Source organism: Argiope bruennichi, chromosome 9 (assembly GCF_947563725.1).
Source record: "Argiope bruennichi chromosome 9, qqArgBrue1.1, whole genome shotgun sequence".
NCBI lineage: Eukaryota > Metazoa > Arthropoda > Arachnida > Araneae > Araneidae > Argiope > Argiope bruennichi.
In genome coordinates this window covers 73,641,261-73,667,093 of record NC_079159.1, presented here as the reverse complement: position 1 = coordinate 73,667,093, position 25,833 = coordinate 73,641,261, and the positions used below count along the sequence as shown (strand labels likewise).

General features: G+C 29.8%; 1 protein-coding gene across 1 annotated transcript in view; it reads left to right on the top strand.

Annotated features, from left to right (window-relative positions):
* The window catches only part of LOC129984976 (papilin-like), a 46,426-nt gene extending 23,568 nt beyond the window's left edge, over positions 1 to 22,858 (top strand). The window contains exons 9-17 of the mRNA XM_056094913.1: positions 213 to 239; positions 2,222 to 2,395; positions 4,942 to 5,121; positions 6,421 to 6,606; positions 10,787 to 10,816; positions 11,627 to 11,809; positions 14,262 to 14,291; positions 17,358 to 17,573; positions 22,626 to 22,858. Coding sequence (XP_055950888.1) covers positions 213 to 239; positions 2,222 to 2,395; positions 4,942 to 5,121; positions 6,421 to 6,606; positions 10,787 to 10,816; positions 11,627 to 11,809; positions 14,262 to 14,291; positions 17,358 to 17,573; positions 22,626 to 22,768 — 1,169 coding nt within the window. The 3' untranslated portion in view covers positions 22,769 to 22,858. The remainder of the gene's footprint in view (positions 1 to 212; positions 240 to 2,221; positions 2,396 to 4,941; positions 5,122 to 6,420; positions 6,607 to 10,786; positions 10,817 to 11,626; positions 11,810 to 14,261; positions 14,292 to 17,357; positions 17,574 to 22,625) is intronic.
* Positions 22,859 to 25,833: the final 2,975 nt, after the last annotated feature.

The window sequence follows — 25,833 nt, the reverse complement described above, 5'->3', positions numbered from 1 at the left end:
CTTACAAATCTTACCCTAATCAAAACCTTACCCTAAAGAGAATTTTTGTGAAATTTGATAGCTCCAAGTAAATTAGTTTGTGTCATGTAGTTGGGCAACAGGCATACTTATATGCATATACATTGGCTTGCTTTTATACAAATGATTTTTGGAATACATTTCTGATATTTCAGTTTGTTTGAATTCTGATATTCAGTTTGTTTTCTTTTCAGCTTGTGAATGCAAGTGGCCAACATGTGGTAAATAATAATTTCCTTTTCCTTTTTTTTATTATTTATTAATTTTTGCAGCACTTTTGAATGCCAAACCACGATTTGTTTAAGATTTCACTGATATGCAGCAGCATAAGAACTTGAAACAGAAAAATACTTTGTCAAATAACATAACATACTAAACTGGTATTACTTTTGAGTTTTTCCCGGTGACTTTTCCAACTGAACTTGGATTCAGTCCAACTCCGGACTGAAATCCAAGTTTTTAATATATTTAGCATACATATTAGAAGATCAAATACATCTGCTATTGCAAATACTTTAAATAAATTCTGCTAACAAGGTTCGGTCATTTCAAATTCTAGTGTTCGTTTTCCAACTATCGTATTTCGTAAAGTATCCCTGAAAACATGAAAATAAACTGACGTAACACGACCTTTATTAACATATGTATTGGCGTTAATCAGTTCTGATAATCTCAAAGAATTCCTTTTAATTTAAGATGAAGCATTAATGATGAGCTCTTGGCACAATGGAGTCCGCGAAATATAAAAAAAATGTGCGCATCTTATAAAAAATATGAGGCCCCTTCAATTCATGTACAGGGCATCGACTCCAATAATGGAATAGCTAATTTTTAAACAACTAATCATAGGCGCAGACATCCAGTTGAAAAAAGATTTTAAATGACTTACATAATTATATTTTGTACTGTTTTATTCAATAAATGTATTTTTTTTTCTTTTCAGTGAGATCGATTCATGATTCGTTTAGAGAGAGCACATTTATTACACGCGCAGAAACACATATATTACACACAGAAGAATTAAAGACCACGCAGCATTTTCAGATCAGTATCATAAACACCGCTATACAGTCAAGAGCTGGCAGAGAGTGTGTTAAGTGATTGGACTAAAGTGTGTTAAGTGTGTGTGTGTTAAGCGATTGGACTAAAGAAATAGATGAACATATTCACATGGATATTTATTCGCAAAAACATAATACAGAAAATTAGTTCACTCGCATCATCCATACAATATTAATACAATCCAGAATCCAAATTTATGAATCTTTCCGTTCCTATTAGACGTATTTTTAAAAATATTTTTGACTCATTAACATTTTAAACAAAATGTGAAACTGACAGATATTATTCTGCCACCTAACGGATCTATCTGGTCGCAGAAGTTAGTTACAAAACTTTAGATATCACAGTTTTAGATACTTTTAGGCGCTTTAAACGATTGAGTCAAGGAAAATCGTTCAATCAACAGACTCTGCGTTTTCGAGATTGTCATTGATTGGTTTAAAAAACCGAAATTTGAAATTCCCTAATCGCAGTCAATTTTAATCTCAGAAGAATAATTTATTTGGACTTAAATGTTTGTGTGTCAAAAATGCTCTAGTGTACCGATAAAACGAAAGGACCGTATAAAAATTTAGATGTCTCAATTTTTTAAAAAGTGCATTCATTGACTCAAATAATATAAACTATAATTATTTACGGCTGTTAGAGCATTTTTCTAATTGGAAGTATATGTCTATCTCTAACTGTTTAAAGATTGGCCATTATTCAAATAATGAAGTAGTTAACAAGTGTACACATTAATGCACCGCAAATAAGTATCCTTTCTTTTACAACTTTTTCTTCCTTTCTAAATCATTTTTATCTATGTACTTGGTGTACCGCGGTTTACGTTTTCGTCTAACTTACACTATTATTCTTCTGATGCATTGAAACGAATTTTTAAAAAAGCATAATACTGCACATTTTATTCAAAAAATCATAATTTTCTGCACTTAAACAAATTTGCAATTGAAAAATATACGAAAAAACCGCGATAAAGGAATTTTTTTTATGTGTTTTCTGTAAGGAAAGAAAAGATTTTAGACGCTTACAAAAAATCAATTAAATGGAAATTAAATTATTTTTCATCAATATTTACATAAATTGAATTTTTTTAAGTCAACTTATCTATCTGTCATTATTTAAAATTATTATTTTGAAGGTCTGGATGACTTGTGCTTTTTACCTCCTGAAGTCGGGCCCTGCAGAGCGGGTTTCTATAACTATCATTTCAATCGAAGAACTGGTCAGTGTGAAAAATTCCTCTATGGTGGATGCAGGGGGAATAAAAATAATTTCGATACAAAAGAAAAATGCGAGAAAGCATGTAGCAAAAGTAAGTAAAAGTAATACAAAACAAAAGTTATGACTTTGAAAAAGTTTGTACATTTAAAAAGAATTTGGTTTAGAAAAATATTTTTATGTATTCTTTAAAGAATGATAGGACGTAAGGTGGGTTTACACTCGGCCAGTTATAAGATAGTGAGTAAAACAACGCATGAGCAGAAATTAACTGATTAATGCTTGCCACAATTTCATATGATAGATTCAGGCATTCCATGGTTATAGATTACCGTTTTGGCATCCCTCAATTTTTCTTTTTCACTGCGTATCGTATTAAAATAATGGATAATTACACAAGTAAACATGGTAAAATAAAAAAAAAAGGTCAACATGCCTAAATTTGGGAAACTATCGAAAAAATAACAATTAAAATTTAAAAAAACACAACGCATCAAAAAGAACAAAAAGCAAAAAATGTCGTAATTAATCTATGATAAATGATCAATTTTTTTTTCATGCCAGAAAAATTCCAAATTGTACAAATGCAAGCGCAGCAAGAAAAAATATACAGCATCATGTTGTTGTCCTGTAGGTACAAGTACTTGCCATGGACCGAACAACATTTTTCAGTCTTTCTGCGCATGCACTGCTCTCTTATAACTGGATGATATTTCAGGTATATAATATGATATATGATATTGCAGATATTTATAAACAGTGTGCTTACCTAAATTCCTTACACTCCTTCCTTTCACATCAATTTCAGATTGATGGCAGTTATGTTCATGAAAATAATATCTTGATACAATATAATGGCTATGCACTTCGCGATGTGATTCTTAACAGCGTTACCTAGAGAAAAACACCGGAGTTTGCATTTCTTTCTTCAAAACGGTACAAAATAAGGAAGGGTTTATTTTTTCTTATATTAACGTCCTGTTTTTTTAAATCAACACAATGGCTTTTTTGGAACGAACCTGGTAATTTTGAACCGCGGTTAGATCACGAGGAGGACACCTAAGCTACCCCCCCCTCTAGAAACTTCCACACCACACCAGGGAAAGGACGTTTGGCCCCGACGGATTTAACATGCTTTAGACCCGCTTACACGACGGTTCTTCGGTGGAATTGGGTTTCGAATCTGGTACTCTCAGCTTCCGAAGCTCAGGCCATCGCAGCTCAAATAAAAAATATCAATTATGAAATTGCAGAACATTAATTATATATTATAAAAAGAAACCTTGAGTACATCAGTATCTAGTTCCCCCAGCTGGTGTGGTGTGGAAATTTGGAGAGGCGAGTGTCAACTCAGGGGTTTTCCACATCATCTGACAACGGTTCAAAATTATGAGGTCCGTCCTAAAATAGCTCTAGTGTTGCTTTAAAACAGGACGTTAATATAAATAAACTTTAAGACTAACGCAAACTGCAGTCGTATGTGACTTTTCCACTAAGAGCGCACACTTTTCCTGGCTGTTCCTTATGCTAGAACACCAACCGATATGCTAAGAAGTGTGCAAATTGAAATGCAAACATTCATTTTTCCTGGATGAAAAAAAATCTAATTATTTGAAATAAAACTTTTTCTCACGAACTATCATTTCAAATAATATTGTAATAAATGACCTTTTCTTTTCAATGTATATCGTTAGTCATGACAGCGTATCAATAAAGAATCAATAAATTCCTGCATTCATTTTATCATTTCGGGCTTGAAAATTCTTCACTCCCAACGTCCTTCAATTGCTTCTTCATATTTCTGTTCAAAGCCCATCAATGTCGTTTCAGAATACTCATCAGTCACCGTTTTATTATCACAATCAGTGTACCTGAGTAGAAAAAATCTTGTTAAATATTTTAATTCTTCTAGCTCACATTAACGTGTGTAAAATTTCAGATTCTTGCAATTATGTCTATTAAAACTAAAGCTATTAAAACAACGAGAAGACTAGAAACAAGTCTGAACTAATGTCTTTTTTTCTTTATTTCGTTTAAAAAAGTGTAATGTGCTTCCTATGGTGTAATATTTTCTTCATATCATTATATTATTGAATAATATTTCATAATAAATATTTAATAGAATTGCTTCTTAACAACGGCATATACACATTGAATTCCAGAAAAGAAATTAAATCGTTCTGATTTCTAAATATTTTCATATAGTATAACAGAATCGCTATTTTTAATTTCAAAGTAATTCTTTTTTCTTTTAAATGTAAAAATTTCAATTTTTCATAATTTTTATTTAATATTAAAAACAAAAGCTTAAATCAATGTTTTTCCCCCTCGTCTTTTTATCTTGACAATGATTGTGATAGGGGATAACTGAATTATACCTGTAGATTTAAGGAAATTAATTCAATAATTTCGATGGAAATTTAGTATTTTATAAAAAATACTGAATTCGTAAAATATATTTCTTTTAAAAATGAGGAAATTCAAAGTTCAGTGCGGCAAAACGAGAAAACGAATAAGCAAATGGTAAACATCACAAAATTTCTTTAGAATGAAAAAATATTATTATTTTACAAAAAATCCTTCCTTTACTTATGAAACGAATTGGACAGTAGACTTAAATTTGATTTCATCTCATTTCAGAAAACAGTGATGATTTCATCTGTGTAAAGGACGGATTGTACAAGGACCCAGAAAGCTGCAGCAGTTACATCCACTGTGTGAACGGTCAGAAGTACGTTATGCCTTGTCCCAGGGGATTCCACTTTATTGAAAGGGAGAAGTTCTGTCAACCCGATAGCGAAGCTCAGTGTGATCTCAAAGGTAAATCAGCAGAAGTGTTTTCCTTTCAACTTACTTGTCTGCTGGCGAAATATTACAATGCGTTCCTGTTTTGTTCCGGAATATAAAGAATATCGTCTTACGCATTTTGAATCACTTCCCGTTTACCGCCTCCAGTCTACATTTTGATATACATTTATAAATTTGTTGTCAACAAAGGCAAATTTAAATTCAATTAATTTATCTAGTCAGTTGTGTTGTGAGTTTATCTTAGTTATAATTTAGTTAGTTAAAATTTTAAATGTTAGATTTGATGATGGTGCCGTGTCCGCGTTACCACAGAATTGGAGTGCAGTAGCTTATGGAGGGTAAAGACCCCTGAACACCCTAGGGCAGAAGTCTGACTTCCAGCTCATATGAAGATGAAACCCGCACAACCCCTTTTTTTCAGGGGGGCACATTAACACACCTCACAGATAGAACACAGATGAAGAACAACCATGTCCGACTCGGGTTTCGAACCCGAGACGCCCAGATCACGGGAAAGATGCGCTACCTCTGTGCAAGGACGACGGCTTTAGATTTGATTTAATTCACTACAGGAATCTCTTTTCTTGATTCTGGATTTCAGGAAGATTATCTTTTCTTGAATCTATTAGGATGGATATCATGAAAAAAGAACCTCAAAATTTGTATAAATATGCAATATCATTTATGAAATAAAGTGTCACACTCACGCATACACATACAAATGCATATTTTTTAGCATTTACATTTAAGAAACTTTATTTATACAATTTTCGTAAGAAGGAAAATTGCATTTATTTTTATGGTTTTGGGCGGGGTTTGTGTGTATGTGCAATCGGTGGTGTTTATGGTGAGATGTACTTCTTTTGTATCTGATAAAGCTTATTTCATTTTTCTATATTGTTTTATCGTTTTTCTCTTTCTTACAATATTTATCAAAATTATTATGAAAATTTAATTATTATTCTGTGGTTTCACGAACTATAATTCCCTAAAAATACACTTTCTTCAAAAAAAGAAAGCCGAGTATTAAGATTTAATAATTTATTTCAATATGAGTCGTTAACACTACTTTGAGATATCCAAAATTAGTAAATCTGTTTTTACCTTGAAAATGAATGTACTAATTTTGTTCCCAATAATTTTAAAATTCTTAGCTCCCATGACTTTTCAGATGCATATACAATTTCAAAATTCACGGTTTGGAAAAAAGTCACGAAATAAATTTCTTTATGATTTATATTAACAACAGTTTGATCAAAATATATTCAACCATCTCTGTTTGTTTTAAAACAAACATTTTCCAATTTGCAGGTGATGCTGGTTCTGAACTATTATGCACAGAGGAGGGATTATGGTCTGATATCAAAGATTGTCATCGTTTTATTAATTGCTCCCATGGTCGGAGAGAAATAATGTCCTGTCCAATGGGACTACACTTCAATGAAGAATCTAAAGAGTGCGAATCCCCTTGTGACGCACGTTGTGACACGTCTTTAGGTACTGTTTATTCTTAGAATGTAATCTCTTACTTAAAAATCTTAGGATGTCAGTCTTTTAGAATGTAAAATTTTTTTTAATATTTCTCGTATCATTTATTTTTAAAAAATGGTAGCATGTTTAAATAAATAATGGTATCATGTTTAAATGGTAAAATATCAACGTGTTTATTAGTTCTCATTCAAACTATCCACAATCTGTTCGTTTTTTAAGGTAGAAATATGGGTGTAATTAGCTGAAAATGCAGTTATTCAATTAAATTTACTTTGTACATCTTGTGTGTATTGCAGATGTTTCAGACATAATTTTTAAACATGTCAGAAGATAGCAATTAATTTTTATATAGTGAATTGTACCTGGAAACGCAACAATGTAATGTACATCCTCAAGACAGGAGCGCAAAGAAAAAGGGCATCATAGATGCGATAAATATGTCTTACTAACACACAGTACACAACTGTGAATATTTAGAACAAATCATGGCTATATAATGGGAGAAGCTCAAAATTTTTTCACATTCTCAAAATTGCAGCGTCGACTTGTAGGTAGTGTGGGCAATTCAGTTTCCATGGTGATGTAAGGAATGTATACCGACACTTCAACTAACTTTCGATTGATATCTATTGTCAATGCTACAGACATTTTTTGTGCCATGAAATTCCAAAGAAAAATCTAAAAATATGATATCTAAAAAATATCTGTGTGGGAACATTACCTGTACATGGTTATTGTAGTTCCAAGTAGTCTGCCCCATTTATTAAACCAATGCATGAAATTCCAGAGAAAATCTAGAAAGATAGTATCTGAAAAACAACTGTATGGGAACTCTACCTGTACTTGGTTACTGTAATTTCATTGCAATTTGCACCTTATTACTAAACCAATGCATCCACTTCCTTTAGCATCGTCTCTTAAAATTATTCAGTCTGGTATTCTCCAAAAAGTCTTCCAAACAGTGTCATTTCTCATATTTCTGTGCCATATTTCTAGACAGAAAATAATCGCCATGATCTGATAAACCAAATCTTAGTCTGAGAGCAAAATCAGGAGACCTGCACAAAATGACACTTGCTGCTATAAATCACAAAAGATCACAGAAGCATTTCGCAGGTTAGATCACAGAATACAGTGGTTTGTGACAAATAAATGACTCTCGAATTTTCGCACTTATGAGTAAAAAGACATTTTTTTTAATAATTTTTTTTACTTCCCTATTATTTTAGCTAATATATTTGTATAAAAATCTTTCTTAGTATGATAATATAAGAAATATAATATATAATAATTAATATAATAATAAGATATAGTAATTAATATAATAATAAGATATAATAATTAATATAATAATAAGATATAATAATTAATATAATAATAAGGTACAATAATTTGTTTCTTACTTGGTTGAAATATCTACTGAAACATTAAAAAAATTATTCGCTATGAAAGTGGCAGCACTACTTACGGTGAATATTATACGACAAATTTAAGTCTACATTATCGCATCGTAAAAAATATAATTACAATGTATTCAAGATAACCGATTAATTGATTAAAACGTTCTTGAGCAAACAGTTTCAAGTTGGCTTAAGAAAGCAACTAAGCATCTTGAATTCTGTAGGTTTTCGGTTTCAAGACCGAATCATTTAAGATATTTCAATACTTAAGTTCCTAAAATTTTGGACATTTGCCTGATAAGTGGTGAGAAGAGAGTAATATTCGAATCAAAAGTCGATTCTAAAACTTCTGCATCACTGGAATATAGTGACATAGTATGAAAGTGGAATATGAATCAGAAAAAGTAGATTATGGCTTCCGTCCTCCTGTACAGATTTTTAATTATCACTCATTGACTAATGCATGCTTTAGCAATGATTGGTTACTAATATCAGTATGGATTTAAGAGAAGCCTGAATGTGTACCAACTCTCCTTGATGCTGCTTTATAAAGCCTATCTGCCTACTAACTCGGGTCATATCAATTCCAAGATTGTTACCAATAGACATTATTGATCTTTCATTATATGTTCTTGTCTCATCATTATATTTAAAAATAATCAAGTTGGCTTTGAATGCCACCATCATCAGGTTTGTAACCCATTGAGAGAGCTTTTATTTGCACCAGACCAATATAGTTGAAGGCTTGTGAAATCAATTTTGGACCCGTTAATATTTTTCAATCCAAAGCTGAGTTTTGCAGTCAAGTCATTACAACCTATTCACCAAAGAACTAAATTCACTGTTAAAAGATCAAAAGCTTACTTTTTTGTAGGAGCTCCGGACATTTTTGAAATTTTAAATGTTATCTATTAAAGAATCTTTGTTTTTTAACTTGAGTTCACCATATTTGGAAAGATTGCCAAATTAATATAGCCAAAACGTTTTTTTTTTTTTTTTTTTTTTTTTACTTTAAAGAGATGGAGAAGTGATATTAATAATAAAAAAAAGAATTAGACATCTTTTATAGTTTATAGAACTTCAACACAATATAATCATCTTTTATCAGAAATATACTTTAAAATAGAAATATGTAGAATAAAAAATTGCATCGGTTCAATGAAACAAAATTGTGATAGAAAATTCTGAGATTGAACCTTCAGAATTTTTAAATACATTTATAATATTACGAAAGTAATTGATTTTAAATCCATACTATCAAATAATATATAAACTCAAATAGGATATTTTATTCGAAAGGATATATAGTTCTTCTATATTTCTAGTTCTCAAACTATGATAAAAATAAAACGAATTTTAGAGTTTGTCCTTTAAGAAAGTACTTTCTGTGTCTTTGATGTCCTTTTATTGCTCGATTTTAAATTTGGCTTGTTTCACTTCAAATTTATTAGGACCTACTTGTAATTTTACCTGCTTTTTGGACTATGATTCCAGCTCAAAATAATACCCTTATTAATTTAGACACTCCAATTTAAGTAACATATGTGGTCCAGTCTGAATAACTTTAATAGCAACATCAAAATAAACTAACCCGATGTTTAAATTATTTTAGTAAAATAAATATTGGGATCAAATAAATTTCCTTACTAAGCATATAATTACATATTTTGCTCCGTACTTTAAAACTATGTCAAAGGAAAATACAGTAGACTCCCGATTATTCGCGCCTGCCGCACTAAGTTTTTTTTTTTTTTTGCTTCCAAGCAAAGACAAAATGCTTCCAAAGCAAGAAGCAAACACAAATGACTGATTTCTTCAAAAAGGTGTAGTTTTACAGTTATGCTTTTGTAATTACATAATACATTACAGAATTAAAACAGTACGTATGTATTAATTTTTCTGTGTATCCTTGACGCCTCTCGTAAGTACAAAGCACTTTTCTGTTTTCATTAACAAAATGCATTTTAGGTTAGTTTTGAGTGATATACTAAAATATTAAGCGTTAGTTAAACATTTCCTGCTGTTTATTTTACGTTTTATTGTACATAAAACGATTTTTCAAAGTTGGAATGACTGTTTTCTCTTTTGCTATACCCGTTTTTAGATTTTTTTTCCGGATTATCCGCGATTTTTGTTATCCGCGGCGGCCGCGCCACCCAATTCCGCGGATAATCGGGAGTGTACTGTACTAGTTCTGTAACAGAAATGAAGTAGCGCTCTCTCCAAAATATTATTCCAAAAATCATATATGCATTGTAGTAACAAATGTTGCCTATTTTACTTCTCAAATATTCAATAGAATTGTGGATTGAGGTTTACGATGTAGGTGCAATATAGATAACTGTCCAACTTTGAATTTTTTTTTTACTTATATTTAAATTTGATGTATTGAAATTGCTTAGTTGCCAAATAATTATTTAGCTCTCTCTGTAATAAAATTATTCTAAAAATCAGATATACATTGTAGTAGTAAATGTTGCCTAATTGATTTCTCAAATATTTAATAAAATTGTGGATTGGGGTTCATTATATAGGCCCAGTATAGGTAACTGCCCACATTTGAATTTTTGCTTACATTTCAATTTTTATGTATTCGAATTATTTAATTGTGGAATAATTATTTATCGTGGAAATTTTTTATACTTTTATCACATGTGAAATTATGATTTCATACAAAACTTCTAATGGATTTTTACTGCTTTTTGTATCATATTTTAAAATAAACAAATTAAATTGTTATTTAATAGCTTGTAATAAATTATTTTACTATTTTTTTAAAATTTCAGCTGCGGAATGTGCATGGCCTTTGGGAGAAGGTAAGTTAGTTTTTAAATAAATTTTTAATAATTACAAGCAGATAGTAAAGTTATTTTTAAGTTGTTCTATTCAGATTCGCATTAGAAACTAAGCCAAGAAATGGCAGAACTCAATAGTTATAAAATAGCATATACAAAATAAAATAAGCGTTTCGCATAAACATTGTATCATGAAAAAACTTTTCAGATTCACAAGAATTATAAATACAAAATTTCAGAGAAAAGAGCCGATATTTTTATCAATTAAATCACTTTGCTAGAAGGGCATTGGCCTCTTTTAATGTGACCACATTTCTCGTGGATAGTTTATTTCATTTTGTGTTCAATATTCTCTGTTGATGAGGTAGCTTTTCACTAAGGATGTTCTTCCTGGTCCTTATACTATTCAATATCCCATAAAGATAAATATTCGACTTCAAAATAATAATTCAAAAAATGTCAAATTATATCTGAGAAATAACATAGCTTCAAATTTTTCCTACCAGATGGCGCCACGACTACGGAGTCAAATTTTAATCATACGAATAGATTAAGTGATAATTAAACTCTGAATATATTAAATTAGTATACTATAATCAAGGCTGCACAAGCGCACAAAATTTAAAACATAAAAAAAAAAAGAATGAAAAGTAAAATCAAATAAATTCTATCTGTATATACAGATATGAAACAAGCAAAATAAAAATGCGTAAATGCTAAATAAAACCTATTATTTTCGATATTATTAGTGTTACATTTAAAAGGATTATTATATTTCTAGATTGGTAACTGTTTAATACCCTATGAAGATATTTAATATTTGATTTACAGAGAAAGATTCTGATCCTGAATGTGAAAAAGATGGAAAGTTCATGGATGTATCCAGCTGTAGTCGTTACATTGAATGCTCTAATGGCCGAAAAAGTGTGAAATCCTGTCCACGTGGATTACACTTCAGCGAAGAAACCGAAGAATGTGATTCGCCTTGCGATGCTCATTGTGACCAATCTTTGGGTACAGTACCTTCATTATGTCTTTTAACTTCTTAACATAACTAATTTTTAAGTGTTTTTGTAGATGATAAAATAAAAAGAAGAAAAGAAATACCTGAACAGGCAAGCTTTTTACTATCCCATCTAATATGGCAGAAAGACAGATTGGATAACAACAAATACATATAGCTAGGAGTTTTGTAAATTTTCACTGTTTACTTCTTTAATGCAATTAAAAACCCAGTTTTTATAGTCAAAGACATTCATATTTTCTGGCTTCATAATATGATCAGTATGCAATGAAGATTTTTTTTGTACTGTATGATTTGAAAGGAAAAATCAGGAGAAGAAAATCAGGAACAAAGATTTTTACGTATTTTATTTTGTCCAAGTTAGCTGCAGGATACATATTGTGGGATATTGCATGCTATCTTCAGGTGGTTCTATGTATACAGGTCAAATAAATATCATTCTAATACAGAGTCTAATACATACATAAATAGAAATTGTCTTTACTGTCAGGAAAGAAAATGTAGGGGTAGGGGTAACTGTTTTTTAAAATAGAAGAAACTTTATTTAGACTTGCATGTTACGATTTCGGAGCACTTGATTAACACTAGACAAATAAATAAAATATAAAAAAATCCATTTTCTGAGACAAAGCAAGTGGTTCTAATTTCAGTTTAAACAGAGAAATTTCCAGATCAGTTTATGGAAACTTAGTTCATTACACACACTTCTTGGCTGATTACACATAATTTTTTATTCTAAACACAGTATGTATAAACGATATTTTTGTTGTCTTTGTAACTTAGTGAAACCATTGCTAATAAATATCAACGAAACGTATTTCAGAAAAAAAGTAATAAGAGATGATCAAAATTAAAACATCCTAACTCTGAGCTCTCTTTACTCAGTGTAAAGGCTTCAAAATTGTTGAACACGCTATTCAAGACATGGAAAAACAGATTACACGAAAAAAATTCCAGAAATACCGACAGATGACGCTTTACAACAAAAAATATGCTAAAAAGATTCAAAATACTCATTTGTAACACATTTTATTCGAACATATGAAACATTCAACCACAAAGACCTTACCGATGCAAGGGAAACTGCTGAATATGGTCCCTTCTTCCAGATGTAAAATCTGCATTCCGTGAACAGCTTGTTCAACTGTGGATCGTAATTGGTCGATTGAGATACTTCTCACATGCAGAGTGGTACTGTCTTTCAAATGTAGAAAGGTTACCAGACGTTCTCAATGAATAAGATTTATTTAAGTACTCCAAAACCAAAAATCACAGGGATAAAGATGTGTAGAATGCGATGGTTAGGTTGCCGGAAACGCATGACTATCATTAGTAAAATGTTGCCGAAGAAACTGCTGTACAAACGTATGGTGGCGCTTCATCTTGCATAAAACTAATTGTATCAAGACATTCAATCACACATTTCAATCAAACAGAGACTGTCTTCATTTCCATTTCTCAAATTATTTTCCATCTGATTTTTTTTAACTGCATCCTGATCTACTATATCATAAAAAATAAGCGAACACAGATTATATGTATATTTTTAGAAATTTTATCTCTCAATCTGCATTAAATTTCTAAGTTTATTACTACAAATTATATTTCTAAGTTGAAAAATTATGTAAACGGTCTCATCATAATATAATTTCTTATATAATTGTAAATTCTGTAAATAGTTATTTTTGTTTCGTTTTCCTATTGTAAATATTTTGTTAATTAAATAAAATTTCCGTAACATGCTTACCAAACCGTTCAGTGACCAGAATGGTCACGGATACGGGGGTATGAGACGGCGTTCTGTTCTGTATCAAGACATTGGAGCTGTTGCGTTTGAGGTACAAAAAATTTTCAAGCATGTTTTGGTATTTCCTACTTTTTGAGTAAATTTTCAAGCTGACAAAACTCTCGAAGTGCAGCTGCAGCATTCCTTTTGTTTTCATTAAATAGCTTCACAAGCAAAGTGCGAAGCCATCGCTGAAAAGTGTCTGATTACATCGCTGATTTGCATCTTTTCAGCATATTTTTTTGTTGTACAGCGCCACCTTTCGGTGTTTCTAGAACTAATTTTTTTTCACGTAATCCGTTTCCTCATGCCTTTAATAAATATTCAGCAATTTTCGAGCTTTTACACTGAATAGTTCGATATATAGAGATCTCAGAGTAGGAGCGTTTTAATTTTAATCACCTTGTATTTGAATTTACATAAGTTCGCTAAAAATAATACAACTAGGAGTTCAATTTTCCTATTTATCATTTGTTTTTCTTTTTAGTTTTTAGATAGAATATTGTTTTGACTCATTTAGAAATCATATGGAAGACTGGAATGGCATTAATTACTGCCAATTCCTCATAAAAAAAGAGATCTTAATTTATTATAACCACTCTGATTTTTACTTTAAATTTTGTCATTTTATACAGATAAATTTTTCTTCATTGCAGCTTTGATTTGTGGGTGGCCCGTAGGTTCAGGTAAGCATAATTTTTTAAATAAAAACATAACGTATTTTTTTAATATCTTTTTTTTTATCCTTTGAAAAAATTGCAATAATTTGACCAGAAAGTATTTTCAAAGACATAGATTCGAATGGAGGAAGTATAGTTGAAAACATGGTAATATGGTTTTCTAAAATATGGTAATAAATTTCTAAACGAAACTGCCTTCATATCAGTTTTTTTTTGTCAGAAGAATAAAGATTGATCAACAATAAAGTCTGTTCATTTATATGCAACAAATCCATGATCCCACAATGATAATCTTATTGAAGATCTGTTTAAATATTAATTACCCATATGGCGTTGCATTTAAATAAAACAGGCTTCCAAGCACCCTTTTTTATCGTAACAATAAAAACTGTCCAAGGTCATTTTAAACAGGAAGTCTTTCCTGCTCAAAATCCATCCTGTAGAATTTCTTTCTCGGAATCAATTCTCTATACGGAAAAGAATTTAAAATTATAGTAAAATTTTCATTCTTTTGTCAAAAGTCTTTTTTCTCAACATCAGATCTTGAAACTGGAATTAGTAAGAAAAGAAACCTTACCAGTAATGAACAATTTTCATTACAACAACGAAATGGATACCACAAAAGAAAAGAATTTTACAAAGAAACAAATTATGGAATCCTGAAAATAGCTTTAAAAAGAATTTATTGGAATAAATTATAAACATCAGTGGGTTCTAGTAAATGAAACTTTTCTTAAAATTCTATACAAAATTGTTACCAGCGACTCTTAAAATTTAATAAATTTTCAATTTTTAAAAAAAGATAAGAACACGAAAATATCAATACATATGAGCAAATTATCCTCTTTCCTATAACTGGAAAAATTCTGAGAGAAAAATAATTTACTTTAAAAATTACATTTTAAAAGAAAACAGAAAAATAAGTTCAATCCAAGGCAATTGGGATTCTTCTTTAGATTCTTAATGGTACTTTAATTATCCTTGAGAATTTTAAAAAAGCAACTAAAGTTTGATTTGATAATGATTTAATTGTGCTTAAGAATTATACTAATGAAACTCAAATATATTTTTATAGTTTTTAATTAATGATTAAATATTAAAAAAAAAGAAAATTATTGCAATTCTCAAAACTAAAAGGCTTATTGCTGAACAGTACAACAGACAGAAAGGTGGCAGCATTAAATAACAAACGTTCCTTAATTATAAAAAAATAAAAATTGTTTTTTATGATTTTTAGCAAATTATTAATGTACCAACGATGTCTTAAAGTAATCTTCAGTCACCTAAAATTGTTAAATGCCTGGTGTTGATCTCAACATCGCAAATGCAATTCCTGCAAGACATAGAAAGCCAGTAGTTACATTCTACATGGGAGATTTAACAAAAAAAAATGGCATAAGTGTTTTAATTGAATTCATAAATATCTTTTATTGATTTCAATATAAAATAATTAGCATATTTTTTATGAAAGCAAATAAAGAAGAAAATATCAGATAGATAATAAGCAATCTCAAAACAAACTAAGTATACATTTTGCTATTCTAGTCAATTGGACACATCCTTTTCATGCGAGAGATGTCGAGCAAATTCTCAGTATACTGAAATCTATAATTTGCTCAGAAGAAGTTTAGAAAACAATCGGGAAAAGCGTTTTGAAGAATTCTTTATGATATTCTTACAGAAGGAATGTTTACACAAGTGGCAGCAGTTTGAACTCCAGATCCAATGTTTGGATGGGGAGTTGTTTATGGGCTGGGAAATAAATTGTAATCTTGGTCGTTTTTTCTTTCCTTTTTTTTGTGTGTGTGTTTTAGGGGAAATGATTCCCTCCAATATCCATTTCGAATGTATTATGGGAATTTCAAATTTCCCCTTAGCACACATTGGCATTTCAAAACACAAGAATTATGCCGCCAGCATGCCCCAATAAAGCGGTATTCGAATATCAGCAGACAAATGTGTTAAGCGATTCATCCAGAGATGCTTAATTTTTCCAGAAAAAATTATTACAACTGAATTTCTCCAATACCAAGAAGTTTTATTATTTATATTGACTCCAGATCCTGCTTCGGATATATATTACGATGTGTTCCAAATTTAACACTAGAATGCAGAAGTTTTTGTAATGTATTTTTTTCAATCTAAGCGAGCAGCACTAGAAGCAATTCATCATACCACAATAAATAAAAGCTAAATAGAACATAAGAATTTGGTTTATAATCTCTCAAGAATCCTTTGTATAAAAAAATCAACTACTGCAATATAAATAATTTTGAAATTTCTACTTAAGAACGAAATATTCGGATAGAATTTGCGCATTGGCTAAGATGAAAACTAGGGAGTGAATGATAAAAGAATATTTCCTATGAGCACCAAACACACTTGAAATCTTATTATATTACCAATTATTTTGTTATCTTCCCTTTTTATTTATTGGAAAATATGTGTATTAAATATGGAACGCTGCGCAGTAATGATTTAGCTTATAATATCTCAAGAATCCTTTGTATAGAGAATCAATTATTGCAATATAATTTATTTTGAAATTTCGGCTTCAGAACGAAAATATTCGGATAGAAATTGTCTATTAAGTTGGGAACTAGCGAATAAAAGACAGAATGTTCGAAGAATATTTCCTTCGAGAACCAAACACACTTGAAATTTTATTATATTGCCGATCATTTTTCTAGCTGTTTTCCCATTTTATTTATTGAAAAATATGTATCTTAAATGAAGAACACTGTTCTTACCAAAAATGATAGGTTATATCTGAAAACTGATCAATTTTGAAATTTCTACTTCAGAACGAAAATATTCGAATAGAATTTGTGTATTGGCTAATATAGAAACTAGCGAGTAAAGGAATGAATGAAAGAAGAATATTTCCTATGAGGACCAAACACACTTGAAATCTTATTATTTATTGCAAAATATGTATATTAAATAGAGAATACTCCTCTTGCCAGAAATGATAGGTTATATCTATAACCTATTATATATTTCTGGCAAGAAATATATAATATTCCTTCTTTTCTCGGAACAGTGTTATTTTTAATGTATCTTTTTCTTTAGAAAAAGACGATAAAAGTTGTCCTGAAAATGAACATACCAGTTTGTGCGGAGCCGCATGTCAGAGGAACTGTCAAAACTACAAAGACTGGTTCTTTCCTTGTCCCCTTATTTGCCGTCCAGGATGCATCTGCAACAAGGGTTTTGTGAGGAATTCTGAAGGAAAATGTATACCCTCCGCAGAATGCGATGGTGAGAACGCTCAGTCCTCACCTTTTGGTTAGTCAAAGATGACAATTTTTTTAAAATAAATTCTTATTACTATTTCCCATAATGAATTTATTTATCTAGAGTATGGCTCTAGAGTATAAAATTCACTTGGAGTAAGATATCATTACAATTTTATATAATTTATAGGTATTTTAAATTATATTAACTATTTTATGTTAATGAAAATCCAATAAGATGGCAACTATAACATAAATAACTATTACTTTGGGATATAAAGATTGTAATAATTTAGGTATTTAAAATAAATATGAAAGTATAAGAACCAGCCCTCCAGCCTCAACTAATGGGCCAATACCACTACGTTTAATTTCATATGACAGATTTTAACTCCTAAATATGTCATCAATGTCCGCCTGTCTCTCAATTTTTCTAATAGGGTGTCCTAAAAGCTTCTTTTTTATCGCTTTATGAATTGCCTTATTTGTTTCTGCTTGTACAAACATGCAGGCTTATCTATTAGCCGTCTATGTCATCGGTTTCAGTAGTACAAAGCTCTAATACACCCCAAGCAGGGACTACGTCCCAGAAAAGGTTTTTTGTCCATTTGGTGAGATTGAGAATGCGTAATTTTCTACAAGCTCCTTCTCAAAGTAAAAAAATAAATTCTACGAAGTATTGTCATCAACTGAATCAATTAAAAACTGTCATATCCAAAAAAAAAAAAAAAATCGGCCAGAATTAATGAATTGACGAGGCGTTGTTTTTCATCATGACAACACGAGATCACATATTGCATTAGTCGTAAGACAGAAGCTCTTACAGTTTGATTGGGATGTTTTACCGCAACCTGCATACTCTCCAGATCTCGCTCCATCTGATTATTACTTCTCTCTGTCCTTAAAAATTCTCTTCACGATAAGCGCTTTATATCCATCAACGAAACAAAAGAGCACCTCGAGGATTGTTTCTTGTCCAAAACACAACAATTTTGGAAAAAAGGCATGATGAGACTTCCTGAGAGATGGAAGAAGGTAATAGAGCAAAAGGGTTCTTATATAATAAAATAAATTGTGTCTTAAATAGTATTATATCTTCATAATATCTATACAGTAATAATGTCTTAACAGTAAACTATTGTGTATTCATTTAATACTAGAAATAGGAAGGAAACTTATGGGTCACCCTAATATTTTGGACAAAAATCTCAAAAAAATAGTTTGTCATATATGTTCTCTATGTGAATAAACCACGATAAAGTTTCCAACCACTGGGTTGATTTCGCAAATTTTTCTGTCATATAAAAGATTATGAACCTTGGATACGTCCTCACGTTCATTTCTTTCTTCCGTAAAGAACCGATTTTCGTGACATTTCGTAAAATTAAATATTGACACAGTCCCCAGTTTCAGTAAATGAACCGATTTCGCCCCTTTACATGATAGCCTAATTAATCAGAATGGTCTATGATTATTATGCAAATGTAACTGAAAATAGTATTTTCATTTCATTTCATAAGTTAACTAAATTAACTAATTACTAAACTATTACTATTAACTATTACTAAATTAACAGTATAAATATGGTGGGAGAATAGCTAGTCCTCGCATTTATTTTATTTAAAATTCCATAAGGAAAAAAAAGTATTGCTACTCTCAAAACACAAAAATCAATTATTTATACTTACACCCTATAACAGGTAAACTTAATAAACTCAGAATGAGTGGTCTCCCTGAATTATTTTCAGATACTCTCTAATAAATGTGTAAAATACAGATTCAGATAGATAAAAAATTTGACATAGAACTTCAATTGTAGAGGAAAAAAATCACATAAAAAGTTCCATTTATTTAAATCATTGTGCTTTTGAATTGTTGCGTTTATATATCTACAAAAGAACAGACCGACGGCCAACTTTTAAACACGATCCTTTTGACGACCTCTTAATTTGGCACCAAATTTAATTCGAATCTAAATTTTAGATGATAAAGCTGTGCATTAAATTTTATCTGACACGTAATGTTTTATAATTAACGTGTTCAGTTTCATTCGAACAACTGACAAAGATATCCTCTAAATGTATTTTGTATTCTACAAATCTGATGTAAAGATTTTATACCAAATTTCATTCCTCTAGCTCAAAACGCTTTTAAGTTACCTTGCAGACAGATAGACGTAATTCCAAAAATGTATTTTTCGGATCCAGAGAGAGTTGAACCATAGAGATTCATCAAAATATTGAGTTCGAATTTTTTTGACGACTGTAATACTTTCTACTTGTATACTTCATATATAAGAAAGTACGAAACTAATAGATACATTTTAATAAAATTTAATATAGATGCAAAATTAGACAGGTGTAAAATGTATACAAGCAGAGAATATACCTTTGAATAGCATTAAAGCTTATCAGATTATTATTTTATCTTGTTATTATAAAGGTCCAAAACCTTTGTTATAATACTAATCATAAAAATAATTTTAATATAGAATATTATCGCCTTCCACTGTCATAACTTTATTACATTATAAGTTTTCACAATTTAGGTAGGTAAATTTCAACAATTTCAAAAAGATTGATTGTTCCCTGCGGCAGTCAATTCTATTGGTTGTAGAAGCTTTGTTTTCAACTTTTAGATGGCTCTCGTAAGAAAATATTAAGTTTCGTATGGCTTCCTAAAAGAGTTTTAAGAAATAGTTTCATATAATTTAGGTTTGAAGATTTAGTTGGGCTTTAATTTCGGATAATATCCTTAATTTTCAAATATTTCTGAATCATATTTTCCCTGTTGGCGAGTATAGGCATCAGTAAAAATGAATTAAGAGTCAAATGTGCCCCAAGAAGTCGAACACAGGCTGATGTTTTAACACTTAATTATTTTGAAGAAAAGTTTTTGGCAACAAATGGTTAGAGATATTTATATGATCATGAAAGTAGTAGATATACTTAAGAAGGATATCTGTCGAAATTAATTTTTCACAGTAACAACATAATGCATTTTTAAAAATTTTAATGAAATTTAATTAACAATTTAAGGATTTAAAATTATTGCAAATGTCAGTTATTTTCTTATTGCTACAAAAAGAGTATCAGTTTTAGTACATATGAAATCTTAAAATTGTTTTTTCTTGTTCTTACAGTTTAACATTGCAATTTCTTTTGTAGCATTTCTTCCTATACCGAGAAAAAAACTTGGGAGTAATTATTTGAAAGTTAGTTAAGAATCTAATTGAAGCGTTTGCAAGTAGATGGCGCCACATTATAAAACCATAGTCTCATTTTTTCTCGCATTTCAATTTGGAATAATATCAGTCATAGAAATAAATATGAAAGAATCATTCATGGCAGAAGTATTTTGTTCTTCAAAAAAAAATCGAAATTATATTTCAATTGCAAAGTAATTAGGGGGAAATTTTCTGAAAGTAATGAATTAACGAATCAGACGCTAATACTTCATCTAACATAGTCCGAACCGTAATAGACATAAATTTTTAAAACATTAAAAGCAATTAATTTGAATAATTCCGAGAAATTATTTTAAAGAAAACAGAAGACTGTTTTTGCTGACATGTGGTTTGGATAATTTTTTACTCAAAATAATTTTTAATAGTAAACTGGAGTCTTTTTATAAATTAGTTGAAAGATCGCTCTCATATGATGTTAGAGCTCATAACCACTTGAGCCTATTATAATATTTTTATTTTTAGACAATATTAATTAAAATTTTCTACATGAGAAAATTTTATAAAAATTCCACCTTCTTTTATTTGATAGCAACATTGTTGTTATATCCTTGCGTTGGCCTTTCTTGAGTTGTTATATTGTTACAAATTTGTAATATTACCCCACCAGATTAGTCTCATATACGAAAGAAAATTCACTGTTATTTTTAAACGATGCTGCATGGATACCAAATCAATGACCCCAGAACTGGGCGATGAATGTAGCGACTGAAAAAATGGAGGTTCTAGAAAATACAAGAATTATAGCAATATTTCTATTAGGATTCTAGATCCAGCGGTTTTTTTAGCGGGTACTGCTTCTTGTCATTAAACCTAGAACCGAATAAAATCAATCGAATGAATTCTCCCTTGAAGTATTCTCACTTTTCGACTTGGTTCACTGTAGCTACATCCTGGGCACTATCGTTTGTGTATGTGTGTGTGTGTGAGGGGAGGGGGTATTGATTTCTGCAAGTACTATTCTTTATGTACATCTGGATTGCACTTTTATTATCTGAACTTCATGTTTTTGCGAAATGAAACATCCTTATGGGTTACAGAGCATTTTAGACTTTCTTAACCATACATCCACAGGAAGATTTTCGCAACAATATATACGAGATATATTTTTCCTTGTTTTGAATATAATTGTGATGCAAAAAATAGGATTCTTACTTTTTTTTAATTAAATAATGCTTGATTCTCACTAATTCATGATAATATTTACACACAATATTGCAATATTTTACCTGCTTTTGTTACAATCGATCGAAATTTAAATTATTGTTTTTACTAATCCTTCTGTGTTAGTTTTTATTTTACTTTAGTATAGCTTTCGAAAAAATACTCAGGTTTCAATTTCGGTTAGAAAAATATTTTGTTCGTTTTGATTATTACGTCGTTTGACTGTCGTGGTCTGATTAAATCGTTATGAATTAAATTCAAATCCTTAAAGATTCTCCTTCTCTAGGTTGCTAATAAACCATTATGAGCATATACACTCGAGTAGCAGTACAATATTGTAAAATATTTTGGACAATATCGTAAATATCGAATAAAAGCAAATGTTGTAATAACAATTTTGTACAATGTGTAACAATATTCAAAAAGTGCGGAAATTTGTTTACATTATCCATCCAGTTTTTATAAAATCAACAACGTGATAAATGTATTTTTAAGCATTGGAACAAATAGGAATGATCCTAAGCCTCAATAAAACATTATATTAAATAAATTGAACTAAATTACAAAATTCTGTTAAGAAAAAAATATAAATTTCTGATGCATATAAATTGACAAGTTTTTATAATTGCCAAATAATCACTAGCATATAAATGAATGATGAGATGTTATGAAACATTGCTCAACTGCTTTTTTCAGGTTTCAAGTGTCCATTTCCTAATGGTAAATTCCTGTATCCTGCCGACGATCGGAAATATATTAAGTGCAAAGACAACGAACTCACAATAGAGGAATGCCCATTGAGACACAAGTTTAATTACCTGGAAGAGAAATGCGTTTGAATTATTAAAAAGGAAAAATAACAAAAATAGTTCGTTTCAACAATGTTTGAAACCTTTATTTTTATGTATATATGATTCAGAACTGATTATAGTTATGAGTGCATTATATATTTTGGAACTTTAAATTACTTTAAATTACTTCAAATACTCCTTACTTACTTATTCTCTTTAAATTACTTCAAATACTCTATATTTATTTATACTCTTTAAATTACTTTAAATACTCTTTACTTAGTTATACTCTTTAAATTACTGCAAATTCTCTTTACTTAGTTATACTCTTTAAATTAATTCAACATAAGAATGTGACTGTTATTTATTGTTTTTTGTATATGCTATAAAGAAAAATAAAGCAAAATTACTTCAACATAAGAATGTGACTGTTATTTATTGTTTTTGTATATGCTATGAAGAAAAATAAAGCAAAATTATATGAAATATGTATTTGCGCTTCTAAATGAGATATAAAAAATAAATTCTTTACATTAATTATAATTGTGATGAAACTTTTGTGTCTTTTTGTTTTTTCTAATTTTGTGTCCCCTTTGAATAGTTTACTTTTAAATAAATGTAACCGATTTTGCTTTTTAAAAATATATAATATTATTTAAAGAGTTTATATAAAGCAAAAATTCATTTCTCTAAAGTTTTTATTGATGTGCTGTTAGTTAAATTTTTATAAAATGGAATTTATTTAATAATTCGTATGAAATTGTTGAAAAATTTCAAGCGAGTCATGATGATGATATCAATAAAGATTTATTTCAAAATGCAATAACATATTTATGTTTTAAAAATTATGGAAAGAGCTTGTCGTTAGGAATTTATAATCATTGGAATTTAATGTCTATCATTTTAAATCAAATATGCTTATATAAAATTTTATTTGTATTCTAAATTTAACACATAATTTACGTTCATATGTTATATATCATTATCTGGAAGACCCAGCTTCGCTCGGCAAGTTCCCCCACCCCTTTCTTTTTTTGTAAAATCCTGGTTTTTTTTTTTTTTTTTTTTTTTTGTTTTTTTTTTTTTCGGAGAGAATATTTAATTAAGAAACCCATACTGATTACATATGAATATTTTTCTTTGTTTCTTTGGAAACAAGAACTACAAAAATTTACCAGATGACATTATATGACATTGTCAGCATGAGAGCAGATAGAAAAAGGCTCGAAAAGTTAGTAATTAAAAAAAATGCTTTTTTTTCTGTGTAAAATCACATTTTTTCAGGAAAGACATCTATATAGATAAAATAAAAAAGAAAAACCTTATCTAAATATAAAATTTGATCAAAACGTTGGAGCCGGTTCCATGACGCATGAAATAAATTTATAAATATACAAGGTTTGCTCTTTAAAGTTATAAGATTATTCTTGCTACAAAATGATAATAAACATGCAAAATAAACTAAAACTGAAAAATTAAAAAAAATCTCAGAATATTTCCTCGTTTTTAGCCATAAATAATTCTTTTTAAAAAAATACGAAAAAAAAAATAAAATAATTCGATTGAGAAAACATATAACGAACGTTTGAAAAAAATAATCACCTGTTATTTAATTATTTTTAGAAATTAATTTCAATTATGTATTTTAGACCATAAAATTTCATAATAAAAAATGCTGATGTTATAAAGTCCCTAAAACTCGTTGGCTTACTGCTGATTTTTGAAGAAATTCTGAATTTAAATTTTGAGAGAAAAAAAAAACTTATAAATGTTTGTTATCTGAAAACACAAATACGCAGCTGTGTATATATTCAATATTCAAAAGCATTAATACTCGGAAATATGTTTTTATTCATAGATTTGATCACAATCTATGCGCACACTAAATTTTTGATCACAATCTAAAATATACAGGTTTCCGCATGAATATAAACAACAAAATGTAAAAATGCTACATATGCAAATAATATCTGCTTCTGATCCTCAATTTTGTTGATAAATATTTTTTTTTAATTTGTAAGCCTTTTTACATTTCACAATATAGTGTGCAAGTTTAGTTTAGTTATATTAACGTCCCGTTTTAAAGCAACACTAGGGCTATTGTGGGACGGACCTCGTAATTTTGAACCGTGGTCAGATGACGTGCACGACACCTGGGCTGGTACCCTCCTCTCTACACCACACCAGCGGAAGGACGTTTGGTCCGGACGTTTAACGTGCATCAGATCCGCTAACACGATGGTTCTTCGGTGGGATTTGGTCTCGAACCTGAAACACTCCGGTTCCTCATATTGTGCACAAAATATGTTTGGAAAATTCATACATAGATTATTTTAAACCATGCATAAGTGGATGCATACATGTATAATATCTTTATCTGACTTATTCGTCAAGCAATTCTTTCCATGTATGTTTATTTAATAATAATAAAATGGTCTAGTAGACTGAGAAACCGGAAATGCAGTTTTGTGTCCAATCTTTGTTTTCAATCGATTGAGGAAAACGTGTAGAAAGCGCAAATTTGAATTTCTGATACTATTAAGTGCATGCCAGGGATTAAACATCAAAAAACTCGACAAGGATGACTCGACAGATTCATTAAAAATGCTAAATTCACTCCAAAAGTTAATATTTTGCAACTATTGAACTCCAATATTATGCAAAGTTTTATCTGGAGTGGCAAGTTTATTAAAGAATATGCCAGAAAGTTTCTGGAAGACCACTTATTTTCAGAAAAAGGAACATTTGCACTGACATAGATGAAAAATAATTTAAGCAAGATTTGAAGTGTATAGACAGGGTTAGCAAGAAATAAGTTACCCTCTTCAGAAGGCTCTAAAATGCGTTTTATTGGTCCAAATAAGATATAATTTGAACTACAGATTATTCTGATGATGCGCTTTACATTTATTAATTAAAAATTAGTACAAAAATTTACCAATAGATGGTGCTGTAACACGAATGGCATTTATTTGCATATATTGAAAATGTGAAACATAATTACAATGCATGTCTATTACCATTTTTCTTTGGATAAGAAGAATAAACTATTGCTTGGATTCTGCACGAACATTAGTTTATTCTCTGTTCGTCATGTTTTTGTTGCAAGAAAA